Here is a 14,059-nt window from a genome sequence, read left to right as displayed (position 1 = left end):
ATGAAGCAAGAAGCTGGGAGATGATGGGTGGAAAAGGTAAAGAGCTAAAGAGAAATCTGATTGGAGATGGCCATGGAAGGAATGTAAGGAGTACAAGCTGGCAGGTAATAAGTTGGGGCTTATTCTGGCTTCTGCCCCCCTCATTGCCAGTCTTGGTTAAGGGCCCTGGCTCAAAACATCAACTGTTATTATCCTCTATAGATGTTGCCTGACTTGCTGAGTTCCTCCAGCATTTTGTGTGTGTTACTCTGGATTTCCAACTTCTGCAGAATTTCTTGTATTTATGTATTGGTAATTGCTGTCTAGACTGATAGACCATCCTGCAATGTTCACTGCATTGAAAGGCACAACATTTGCATTTATTGTTTAAAATTTTTCTGACTATTGCCTTAATTCAAAATGTGCTCTCAGAGTCATACGGTGCAGAAACAGACTGTTTGGCCCAACTGGTCCATGCTAACAAAATGTTCATCCAGTTAGTTAATATCCAATAAATTTGGACCATGCCCTTCCTTCAGCACGGTCAGCCAAAGACGCCACTTTTCAAAGATAAAGAGGGATGGGCTTTACTTGTCTCATGTACAAACTTCAAAACATTCAAGGAAACGTGTCGCTTTGTGTCAATGAAAAACACAGTCCAAGGATGTGCTGGGGAAGCCTGCAAATGTTACAGTGCTTCCGGAACCAATACAGCATGCTGATAATTTACTAACCCTAACCCGCACATCTCTGGAATGTGGGAGGAAACCAGAGAACCTGGAGGAACCCCAGATGGTCACGGGGAGAATGGTACAAACTCTTTACAGACGGCAGCAGAATTGAACTTGGTAGCTGATGCTGTAAGGTGTGGTGCTACGTTCTACATTACTTTTGATTTATTAATTAATCCTGCCACCAACCTACTGTGCGAGATGTGTAAGAACAGATACTCCACACTTCACAATCTCAGGCCGGCGCCAAGCAGCTCCCCCCTAAAAATCAGAGAGCCGCCATGAGCTGATGTAAACAGCAAATGCTAGAAATAGCAGGCCAGGCAGCACCTGTGGAGAGCAAACTGGTCCACGTTTTGGATCAAAAACCCTTCGCTGTTGACAAACTGCCAATTGATTTACTATTGCCACATGTACCAAGGTCCAGTTAAAAACTTTGTTCTGGCCCATTTGGCGCATCGAGTCTGCTCCGCCATTCCATCATGGCTGATTTATTATCCCTCTCAACCCCATCCTCGTGCCTTTTCCCCGTAACCTCCAACACCCTTACTAATCAAGAACCTATCAACCTCTTTAAATACATCCAATGACTTGGCCTCCCCAGCCATCTGTGGCAATGAATCTATTTATTTCTGTAGAGATACAGCAGGGAACAGACCCTTCCAGCACAATGAGCCACACTGCCCAGCAACCCACCTATTTAACCCCAGCCTAATCACAGGACAATTCACAATGAGCAACTAACCTGCTATCTGCTACATCTTCGGACTGTAGGAGGAACCCGGAGCACCTGGAGGAGACCCATGCATTCCAGGATGGAATATTGAAAAGCCTAGATAGAGTGGATGTGAAGAAGATGTTTCCGATAGTGAGGGATTCTAGGACCAGTGGGCTCTGCCTCAGAATAGAGGGGATGTCCTTTTAGAACAGATGAGGAGGAAGTTTTTCCAACCAGAGGTCAGTCAATCTATGGAATTCATTGCCGCAGACAGCTGTGGAGGCCATGTCACTGGGATAATTAAACTGGAGGTTGATAGCTCCTTGATTAATCAGGGCATCAAAGGTTACGGGGAGAAGGCAGGAGAATGGGGTTGAGTGGGATAATAAATCAGCCATGATGGAATGGCAGACTGGTATGGACATAATGATGCGAGGTAGGTAGTGAGGTCTAGATTCTATCTTGTTACACAAGAGATCTGTTCAATAGTATTATAGAAGCTGTCCTGATGTTACAAGGTACAAAAAGACCCTCAGACAGAATTGGATCAGAAACATTCTCTTTCTCTTTCCAGAGATGCAGCTTGACATTTTCTGTTTTCTTTCCACTCTCTCCCACCCAAGGAGAGATTTACAATAAGTTGTAAAGCAGATAGATTTTATATTTATTTATATATATATATATATATATATAATTTTTAGTCACATGTACAAGGAAACAGATCATTTGTGTTAACAACCAACACAGCCTGAGGATGTGCTAGGGGAGCCTGGCACTGTCACCAACGGCAACATGCCATGTCCACAATGTTCAGCAGAACAACACACAGCCAACATACAAGAAGAAAGCCACGACGCAGCATAAACAAACCACTTTCTACCTCCCATCCCGCATCGGGGATCTCTGGGCTTTCTCCTCGAGGTGGGGGTGGGGCACAGGCTGCAGTCCTTAACATTGGGGATCACAGGTCTTCATCATCAGTGCCTACTGACTTGACCTCCTTGGGGATCGCTGGAGTCCATCACCTAGGCCTGCTAACTGAGCTCATGCCCGCGGATCTGCCCCGTACTAAAGTTGGTTCTATAGCTTTTCAGTAGCGAGTGGAGAAATGGAGTGGTCAATAAATGTGCTTTACAGAGCCCCCACCGGAATCTAAACTCCTCTCAGATTTAATGTTCTCCCTCATATGTCATTATGATGTGTTTAAAGGTTAATTTGCAGGTCAAGTCAGTTGTGAGGAAGGCAAATGTGATGATATCATTTATTCAAGAGGACGAGAATATGAAAGCATGGATGTAGTGTTAAGGCTTCATAAAGCACTGGTGAGGCCTCACTTGGAGTATTGTGAGCAGTTTTGGGGCCCCTATTCAAAGAAAGGATGTGCTGACTTTGGGGAGGGTTCAAAGGAAGTTCATAAAAATGATTCTGGATTTGAAAGGTTTTTTGTATTGGGAGTGTTTGATGGCTCTGGGCTTGTACTCACTGGAAGTTTGAAGAATAAGAGGGATCTCAGTGAAATCCATTGAATGTTGAAAGGCTTCAATAGAGCAGATACAGAGAGGATGTTTCCTATGGTGAAGGAAGGCACAGCCTCAGAATAGAGGGATGTCATTTTAGAACAGATGAGGAGGAATTTCATTAGCCAGAGAGTGATGAATCTGTGGAATTCGTTGCCACAGGCAGCTGTGGAGGCCAAGTCATTGGGTGTATTTAAGGCAGAGGTTGATAGATTCTTGATTAGTCAGGGTATTGAAGGGATGGGGAGGGGGCTGAGAGGGAAAACAGATCAGCCACAAAGTTCAAGTTCACTCAACCTATTTTCATAAGGCACACTCTCCATCCTTGTAAATCTCTGCACTCTCTATAGTATCCACATCCTCCCTGTAGTGAGGTGACCAGAACTGAACACAGTACTCCAAGTGGGGTCTGACCAAGGTCTTATATAGCTGTATCATTACCTCACAGATCTTGAACTCAATCCCACGGCTGATACACCTTCTTAACAACACTGTCAACCTGGGCAGCAGCTTTGAGTGTCCTATGACACGGACTGTAAGATCTCTCAGACCCTCCACACTGCCAAGAATCTTACCATTTATATTCTGTCTTCAAATTGGACCTATCAAAATGAACCACTTCACACTTACCTAGTTTGAAGTCCATCTGCCACTTCTCAGCCCAGTTCTGTATCCTATCCATGTTGTCTGTAACCTCTGACAACCCTCCAGACTATCCACAACACCCCAAACCTTTATGTCATCAGCAAACTTACTAACACACCCTTCTACTTCCTCATCCAGGTCACTTATAAAGATCACAAAAGAGGAGGGTTCCCAGAACAGATCCCAGCAGAACGCCGCTAGTCACGGACCTCCATGCAGGATACAAAGAATCTACAAGCACTTCTGTGGGCAAGCCAATACTGAATCCACAAAGCAAGGTCTCCTTGGATCCTATGCTTCCTAACTTTCTGAAGGAGCCTTGCATGGGGGACCTTATCAAATGCTTACTGAAATCCATATACACTACATCCACTGCTTTACCTTCAATGTGTTTTCTTACATCCTCAAAGAATTCAATCAGGCTCGTAAGGCACGACCTGCCCTTGACAAAGCCATGCTGACTATCCCTAATCAGATTACGTTTCTCCAAATGCTCATAAATCCTGCCTCTTAGGATCTTTTCCAACAACTTGCCCACTACTGAATTCAGACTCACTGGTCTATAATTTCCTGCGTTATCTCTACTCCCTTTCTTGAACAAGGGAACAACATTTGCAACCCTCCAATCCTCCAGTACTTCTTCCGTCCCCACTGATGATGCAAAGATTATCACAAGAGGCTCAGCAATCTCCTCCCCGCAGTAGCACTGGGGTATATCTTATCCGGTCCCGGTGACTTATCTAACTTAATGCTTTTAAGAAGCTCCACCACATCCTCTTTCCTAATGTCTATATGCTCAAGCATTTCAGACCACTGTAAATGATCCCCATAATTGCCAAGGTCTTTTTCTTGGTGAATAGTGAAGCAAAGTATTCATTAAATACCCCCGCTACCTCCTCTGACTCCATGCACACGTTTCCACTGTTGCGCCTGATTGGTCGTGTTCACACAAAGCTCATCCTCTTGCCCTTCTCATCGCCCCTTCTGGCTCTCCTAATTCCATTCTTAAGCTCCTTCCTAGCAACCTTGTAATTTTCTAGTGCTCTAAGAGTACCTAGTTTCTTGAACCTTTTGTAAGCTTTTCTTCTTAACTAGATTTTCTGCATCCTTTGTACATCATGGTTCTTTTATCCTACCATCCTTTCCCTGCCTCAATAGAACATACCTGTGCAGAACTCCATGCAAAGTTTCCCTGAACGTTTGCCACACTTCTGCCGTGCATTTCCCTGAGAGCATCTGCTCCCAACTTATGTTCCAGTTCCTGCCTAAAGGATCATATTTCCCCCTACCCCAATTAAATGTTTTCTCAAATTGTCTCCTCCTATTCCCCTCCAGCACTATGGTGAAGGAGATAGAGTTGTGATCACTACCTCCAAAATGCTCTCCCACTGAGAGATCTGACACCTGACCAGGTTCATTTCCTAATACCAGATCAAGTACAGCTTCTCCTCTAGTTGGCTTATCTATATATTGCATCAGGAAACCTTCCTGAACACATGTAACAAATTCCACCCCATCTAAACCCCTTGCGCTAAGGAGATGCCAATCAATATTAGGAAAGTTAAAATCTCCCATCACAGCAACCCTATTATTATTGCACCGTTCCAGAATCTGTCTTCCTATCTGCTCCTCAATAGCCCTGTTGTTATTGAGGGGGTCTATAAAAAAAACAACCCGAGGAGTTATTTCCCCTTTCCTGTTTCTGACTTCCACCCACACTGACTCAGTAAACCATCTGTCCATGACGTCCTCCTTTGCTGCAGCTGTGACACTCTCTGTAGTTAACATTGCTATGCCCCCACCTCTCTTGCCTCCCTCTCTGATCTTTTTGAAACATCTATAGCCTGGCATTCCCGCTCCTGAGATATCCAAGTCTCTGTAATGGCCACAACATCATGGTTCCATATATTGATCCACGCTCTAAGTTCATCCGTCTTGTTTATGATACTCCTTGCATTAATATAGACAACTCTCAAACTATCAAGCTGAGTGCATCTTTGCTCTAACATCTACTTATCCTTCCTCACAAACTCCCTACAACCTGTCTCTACTTGTGCTCCAACCACCCCATCCTCTACCTCTTCACTTCGGTTCCCACCCCCCTGCAAATCTAGCTTAAACCCTCCCCAAAAGCATTAGCTAGCTAGCTCATGATGGTGCCCTGAGGACTGAGGGCACACATGCACACACACCCCTCCCCGCCAGGGTATTGGTCCCCCTCGGATTCAAATGCAACCTGCCCTTTTTGTACAGGTCACGTTTGCTCCAGAAGATGTCCCAATGATCCAAAAATCTGAACCCCTGCGCCCTGCTCCAATCTTCCACCTCATTCTATTCCTATACTCACTGTCACGTGGCATAGGTAGCAATCCTGAGATTACTAACTGTGGGGTCCTGCTCCTCAGCTTCCTTCATAACTCTCTGTATGTTGCTTTCAGGACCTCCAACCTTTTTCTACCTATGTCGTTGGTACCAATATGTACCACAACCTTTGGCTGCTCACCCCCCCCCCCCCCCCTCCATTTCAGGATATTGTGGACACACTCAGAAACATCACAAACATATCTTATGATCTTATATTGAAGGAGGTCACTTGACCCCAGGAGACTTTGCTAGCTCATGGAGCAGTCCCATTGGTCCAATATTTCCCCCCCCCCCCCCCAATGCCCTGTAGCCTAGTCTCATTCATGTGCCATCATACTCCCATACCGGGGGTAACTAATGAACCAGCGCACTCTTTTTGAAATGGAGGAACCGTCAAATGGCTGTAGAATCACAGACAACACCCGAGGTTAGGATTGACCCCACGTTGCTGGAACTCAGATGAGAGACACTGGTTGTGGTACTGCCAAAAAATCTATCGATGATGTGGGAGAGATTGACTATCAAAGCTTGCAGTGCGATCTGGACCAGCTGGAGAAACAGAGGATGGAATTTAATGCACTTTGGGAGGACCAAACATGGTAGGACTTACAGAGTGAATGGTAGGGCACTGAGGAGAGCAGTAGAATGGAGGGATCTGGAAATACAGATCAATAGTTCCTTGAAACAGGTAGGTAGGGCACATTGGCCTTCATAAATCAAAGTACTGAGTGCAGGAATAGGGTACATTGGCCTTCATAAATCAAAGTACTGAGTACAGGAGTTGGGATGTTATATTGAAATTGTATAAGTATTGGCCATCTACCTACAGGAAAGATGTCACTAAGGTTGAAAGACTGCAGAGAAAATGTTCAAGGATGTTGTCAGGATTTGAGGACCTGAGTTATGAGGAAAGGTTAAATAGGTTGGAGCTCATCCCTAGAGTGCAGAAGAATGAGGTGTGATTTGATGGAGGTTTTCAAAGTTATGAGGGTATAGATAGGGTAAATGTAAGCAGGCTTTTTCCACTGAGGTTGGGTGAGACTTGAACTAGAGGTCACGTGTCATTGGTAAAAGGTGAAATGGTGAAGAGGAAACTTCTTCACCCAGAGGGGTGTTCAATTTCAACATTTAATAGAAATTTGGATAGGTATGTGAATGAGAGGGGTAGGGAGGGCCATTGTCCTGGTGTTCTATGACTGCTCTCGGAGTAGGTTAAAAGTTTGGCACAACCTTGTGTGCTGAAAGGACTGTATTGTTCAGTGTTCTAAAATCTAACTTCGCATAAAAAGTTTGGAATGAGGGCTGCTGGAGTCTTTTCAATGAACAGGTTGTTGCTTTTTTCTGACAAATTTAGAAGGTAATCTACACTCTGAGATTCCTTTCTCTTGAGTATTGAATCTACAAGGTAGAGTTCTACATGACAAATAGTTATATTGTGTTTAACTAACAGACCCAATGCTGTATCTGGACTCTTTAAAAATTACCCGAACTTAGAGATGAAATTTGTATGATATTGATTTTTTTAACTTCAGAAAATAAATTAGAATCAGGTTTAATATCACTGGCATATGTCGTGAATTTTTTTTTTTGCAGAAGCAGTACTTCACAATGCATAATAATAAAAACTATAAATTACAACAAGAAAAATATGTATATAAATAAATAGTGCAAAAAGAGAAGTAAAAAACACTGAGGTAATGTTCATGGGTTCATTGTCCATTCAGAAATCTAATGATGGAGGGGAAGAAGCTATTCCTAAAATGTTGAGTGTGTGTTTTCAGGTTCCTGTACCACCTCCTTGATGGTGAGGCTAATGCCCCTGATGCTGCTGGCAGAGTTTACAACTTTCTGCACCTTTTTCCGATTCTGTGCAATGACCCCTCCATACCAGATGGTGCAACCAGTTAGACTGCTGTCCATGGTACATCTGTAGAAATTTGCCAGTGTGTCTTGTTACACATTTAGACGTCATAATCCTGTTACTTGTTGGTTGAAGTTTGTATGAGAACAGGTTTAACGAAAGGGGATATGCGGAGTCGAGTCTCCAACACTGTTTTTGACTGTGGCCAAGCCTTAATGTTTGACCAAGCAAAGGTCAGGGGGCATGTCTCAAGTAAAGATTACCTTTATTTTTCACATGCATTGAAATATTCAGTGAAATGCAACATTTGTGTCAATGACCAACACAGTCCGAGGATGTGCTGGGGGCTGCCCACAAATGTTGTCATGCTTCCAATACCAACATATTATGCACACAACTCACTAACCTTCAATACGTCTTTGGAATGTAAGAGGCAACTGAAACAACTGGAGGAAAATCAGCTCGGTCATGGAGAGAGCATGCAAACCTCTTCAGGCATCACTGGTGCTGTAAGGAGTTATGCTAGCCCTGTGCTGTCCACAATGACAATTTAAAAAAAACTATATTATTTCTGTTTGTCCCTTAATTAACATTACCAAAATAACATTACTGGTCATTTCACATTTCGAGCTTGGTGTGCGAAGGTTTGTCACTCTCACTTGCAGTAACTCAGGAACCATGTTGCACAAATACTGAATTGATGTGGGTGTGTTGAAAGGAATGTAAAAGGTCCCCCACTTTTTTTTTAAACTTTTCTCAGGCACATAACTTGTCCAAAAGCCTACAGCACAGAAACAGGCCCTTCAGCCCATTACAAGTGAAACACCCCGGTTTCCTTGGCTGCATAAGGCAGGCTGAAGACAGCCTGTGTCTGTTCTTACAGACTGCTAAATGAAATACCTGCAGCATAACAGTAAAAATGTGAACCAGGGCATTACACAAGGTAAGTACAAACTCAATTTATTATTGAAGTACATATATGTCATGGTGGTGGTGGGCCTGAGGAGGGCTAAGGCACCGGTGACCCCTGTTTCCATCCAAGGGGTCAGTGTGGACATGGTGGAGGATCACAAATACCTGGGGATACGAATTGATAATAAACTGGACTGGTCAAAGAACACTGAGGCTGTCTACAAGAAGGGTTAGAGCCGTCTCTATTTCCTGAGGAGACTGAGGTCCTTTTAAAATCTGCCGGACGATGCTGAGGATGTTTTATGAGTCTGTGGCGGCCAGTGCTATCATGTTTGCTGTTGTGTGCTGGGGCAGCAGGCTGAGGGTAGCAGACACCAACAGAATCAACAAACTCATTCATAAGGCCAGTGATGTTGTGGGGGTGGAACTGGACTCTCTGACAGTGGTGTCTGAAAAGAGGATGCTGTCCAAGTTGCATGCCATCTTGGACAATGACTCCCATCCACTCCATAATGTACTGGTTAGGCACAGGAGTACATTCAGCCAGAGACTCCTTCCACTGAGATGTAACACTGAGCGTCATAGGAAGTCATTCCTGCCTGTGGCCATCAAACTTTACAACTCCTCCCTCGGAGTGTCAGACACCCTGAGACAATAGGCTGGTCCTGGACTTATTTCCACTTGGCATAATTAACTTATTTTTATTTAATCATTTATGGTTTATATTGCTATATTTCTACACTATTTTTAGTTGGCACGACTGTAACGAAACCCAATTTCCCTCGGGATCAATAAAGTATGTCTGTCTGTCTGTCTTATGTTCTACTATGAGATTCATTTTCTTGCAGGCATTTGCAGTAGATATAAAGAAACACAATAGCATCAATGAAAAACTTCACACCAAGACAGACAAACAACCAATGTGCAAAAGACAATAAACTGAACAAATACAAAAAGAAAAACTAAATAATGATAATAAATGAATAATAAATAGTTTTGGAAACATGAGTTGAAGAGTCCTTGAAAGTGAATCTATAAGTTGTGGAATCAGCTCAGCGTTGAAGTGAATTAAGCTATCCGTGCTGGTTCAGGAGCCTGATGGTCAAGGGGTAATAGCTGTTCCAGAAGAAGTCTATCTAGAAGTTTTGTGAGCAGCCTGAAAAATGTCACTATGTATCTCCTGTACCATCTTGAAAAAAAATTGACTCCACAATGACCCTCAAGCACTCTTTTACACTAGTTCCACTTTTCTACCAATTATAATCCATATCCATGGATGCAGATGAAATTGGGGAACTCCAAGGAAACCCACATGGTCACGGGGGGAACCTGCAAACTCCATACAGACAGCACCAGAATATCCAAACTGCTGGCATAAACATTGGTTCCCTAACTTTGGGTAACTTCTCCCCCTCCACCTTCTCTCTTTTTCCATTCACTTTTCTAGTTACACTCTCACAACTTCTCCTCAGCTGCTCTTCTTACCTCAGTGGGCAGATGCATGGCAGATGCAGTTTAATGTGGATAAATGTGAGGTTATCCACTTTGGTGGCAAGAACAGGAAGGCAGATTACTATCTGAATGGTGTCAAGTTAGGAAAGGGGGAAGTACTATGAGATTTAGGAGTCTTTGTTCATCAGTCACTAAAAGTAAGCATGCAGGTACAGCAGGCAGTGAAGAAAGCTAATGGCATGTTGGCCTTCATAACAAGGGGAGTTGAGTATAGGAGCAAAGAGGTCCTTCTGCAGTTGTACAGGGCCCTGGTGAGACCACACCTGGAGTATTGTGTGCAGGTTTGGTCTCCAAATTTGAGGAAGGACATTCTTGCTATTGAGGGAGTGCAGCGTAAGTTCACGAGGTTAATTCCTGGGATGGCGAGACTGTCATATGTTGAAAGATTGGGCCTGTATACACTGGAATTTAGAAGGATGAGAGAGGATCTGATTGAAACATGTAAGATTATTAAGGGATTGGACATGCTAGAGGCAGGAAACGTGTTCCTGATGTTGGGGGAGTCCAGAACCAGAGTCCACAGTTTAAGAATAAGAGGTAGGCCATTTAGAACGGAGTTGAGGAAAAACTTTTTCACCCAGAGAGTTGTGGATCTGTGGAATGCTTTGCCTCAGAAGGCAATAGAGGCTAATTCTCTGGATGCTTTCAAGAAAGAGTTAGATAGAGCTCTTGAAGATAGTGGAGTCAAGGGATATGGGGAGAAGGCAGGAACAGGGTACTGATTGTGGATGATCAACCATGATCACAGTGAATGGTGGTGCTGGCTCGAAGGGCTGAATGGCCTACTCCTGCTCCTATTGTCTATTGTCTATTGAAAGGAAAGGGGAAGAAACCAGAATAGGAAGGTGGGGGAAGTGGAAGGAATACAAGTTAATAGGTGAGACCAGTTGGGTTGGTGGGTGACAGAGGGAGGAAAGAAGTAAGAAGCTGGGAGGTAGTAGATGGAAGAGGTAAATGGTTGAGGAAGGAGGAATCTAATTTAAGAGGACATTGGACCATGGAATAAAGGGACGAAGATAGGGATCCAGAGGGAGATGATGGACAGGTGAGGAAATGAGAAGGGGACGAGAGGAAGAAGCAGAATGGTGAATGGAAAAAGAGAGGGGGAAAATTGATGGAAATTAGAGAAAAAAAATCGATATTCATGCCATCAGATCGGAGGCTCAGAATTACTGATGTTTGGTGGCAAGACTACAAGACCTCTGGCTGTTTGTGTGGAGCCCCCTTGCTCTCTCTGTAACCATTTAGATTTCCTTCAGATACAAAGCAAACCTAGAGCTTCAGCTCAGCCTGGAGTTCTAACTGATTGATTGGTTAAGTTTATTTGTCCCACGTACATTGCAAAGTGAAATGTGAGATGTTATTTCCGAGCTGCACTGACTGTGGGCTCCTGGTGAGGACTTCAAAGATCTAGTTGCAGAGGCCTGTGTTTTGGAGCTTGTTGATTAGTACTGAGGGTATGATATTTGAACGCTGAGCTGTAATCAATAAACAGCAGCCTGGCGGAAGTATTATTGTTGTCCAGGTGATCCAAGGCCGAAGGGACTGCCTGTGAGATTACACCCACTGTAGACTTATTGTGGTGATATGCAAGTTGCAGCAGGTCCAAGTCCTTGCTTAGGTGGTAGGAGTTGCTTCTAGCCATGACCAGCCTCTGAAAGCACTGCATTTCATCACAGTAGATGTGAGTGCAACTCACCTTGCTCTTCCTCGGCACTGGTGTGACTGTGGGAACCTCTGACTGCAGCAATGAGAGATTGACAATCTCCTTGAACACTCCAGCCATTTGGTCGGCACAGGTTTTCAGTGCCCTACCAGGTACACTATCTTGGCCTGACGTCTTGCGAGGGTTCACCCTCGTGTAAGATGTTCTGACTTGGCCTCCGAGACAGAGATCACAAGTCACCAGATGTTGCAGGATTTCACGCAGGTCTAGTTTTATTCTCCCTTTCAAAGCTAAAAAGACATTGAGTCCATCTGGGAGTGAAGCATTACAGCCATTCATGATGTTAGTATCACTTTGTAGGATGTAATGCCTGCAAACCCTGCTGGAGTTGTCCTGCATCTGGTTCCGTCTCTATCTTCAATCAGAATTGGGTCTTTTTTTGCTCTTAAAGTAGGGTACCTGGACTTCTTGAATAGTTCTGGATCACCAGCCTTGAATACTACAGACCTAGCCCTCTGCAGACTACAAATCTCTCTGTTCATCCACAGTTTTTATTTTGGGAATGTTCGGGTATGTTTGATCTCGAAGGCACACACACATCCATACAGGTCCTGATGAAGTCGGTGACAACTGTCTGAATATCATCCAGTTCACTGACTCAAAGCATTCCTGTAGCTGTTCTACTGCCTCCCTTGACCATACCTCCTTGGTCCTCACCACTGGTGGTCCTGTCTTTAGTCTCTGCTTACACACCTGGAGTAGAAGTACAGCCAAGTGATCGGACTTTCCAAGGTGCTGGCATGGGATGGCACAGTAAGCATTTTTGACGGTGATCAAATGTGTTGGCTCCTCTGGTTCCACACAAGTTGCTCAGAGAAGTCTTCAAGCTGGCCTGGTTAAAATTTCCTGCAATGACAGGGAAGGCATCATGACTGCTGATCACAATGCTCAGCTCCTCCAGTGCCTGACTGACATTGGCCTGAGGTGGAATGTACACCACTACCAGGAAGATGGCAGAAAACTCTCTTGGCATATAAAATGGATGATATTTGGCTGCTAGATGTTCCAGGTTGGGTAAGCAGTACTGAGACAAAAGCGCCCAGTCTGTGCAGCAGGATGAAGCATACACCCTACCCCTACACTCCCTTTAAAAGACTCAGTGGTCCTGTCTTTCCAGAGAACGATGAAGCCATCAAGCTACAGCATTGTGTCCAAAATGGCAGGAGAGAGCCATGTTTCCAAGAAGCAAAGTGAAGTGGTGGGTCTGAGCCATATTTCCCTGTATTATGTAGATAGTGGTGTGCTCATAGAGTCACAGAGCATTACAGCATAGAAACAGGCCCTTCTTGTCTGTGCTGGGCTCTTGTTCTGCATAGTCCCATCAATCTGCACCTCGATCGAAGCCCTACATACCCCGTCTGTCCATGTACTGATCCAAACTTCTCTTAATCATTGCTATCAAACATGTATCCATCACTTTCTCTGGCAGCTCATTTTACACTCACCTCACCCTCTGAGTGAAGAAGCTTCCCCTCATATTACTCTTAAACGTTTCACCTTTCACCCTTAACCCGTGACCTCTAGTTCTAGGCTCATCCAACGTTAGTGGAAAAAAGCCTGCTTGCATTTATCTTATCTATGCCCCTTATAATTTGTACACCTCTTTCAAGTCCCCTCTCATTCTTCTACACTCTAGGGAATTAAGTCCTAACCTATTCAACCTTCCCTTGTACTCTCTTTGCAGACAATGGTGTTAATTTGTTTAGTCCCAGATTGAAAATTGATTCTTGTTTGTATTCATGGTCGCCATTTATTTCACATTGTACTTTCAATCCATGGCTGCCTCTCCCTGCAGATGCACTGCTAGAGGGTTTTGTAGTTTATAGGACATAAGAACAGAACCAAGCCATTTGGCCCATCAAGTCTGCCCTGCCTTTTCATAATGGCTGATTTATTATACCTTTCAATGCCATTCTCCTGCCTTCTCTCCATTATCTTTGACTAATCAAGAACCTATCAACCTCCGCTTTAAATATACCTAATGACTTGCCCTGCATAGCAATTAATTCCACAGGTTCACCGCCCTCTGGCTAAAGAAATTCCTTCTCATCTTTGTTCTAAAGAGTCATCCCTCTGTTCTGAAGCTGCGTCCTC

General features: G+C 44.1%; 1 protein-coding gene across 1 annotated transcript in view; it reads left to right on the top strand.

Annotated features, from left to right (window-relative positions):
* The window catches only part of dvl3b (dishevelled segment polarity protein 3b), a 167,290-nt gene extending 163,536 nt beyond the window's left edge, over positions 1-3,754 (top strand). The window contains exon 16 of the mRNA XM_073041678.1: positions 3,729-3,754. Coding sequence (XP_072897779.1) covers positions 3,729-3,739 — 11 coding nt within the window. The 3' untranslated portion in view covers positions 3,740-3,754. The remainder of the gene's footprint in view (positions 1-3,728) is intronic.
* Positions 3,755-14,059: the final 10,305 nt, after the last annotated feature.

The sequence above is a fragment of the Hemitrygon akajei genome, chromosome 3 (assembly GCF_048418815.1).
Source record: "Hemitrygon akajei chromosome 3, sHemAka1.3, whole genome shotgun sequence".
In the NCBI taxonomy this organism is placed as follows: domain Eukaryota; kingdom Metazoa; phylum Chordata; class Chondrichthyes; order Myliobatiformes; family Dasyatidae; genus Hemitrygon; species Hemitrygon akajei.
This window is presented reverse-complemented; position numbering and strand designations above follow the sequence as displayed.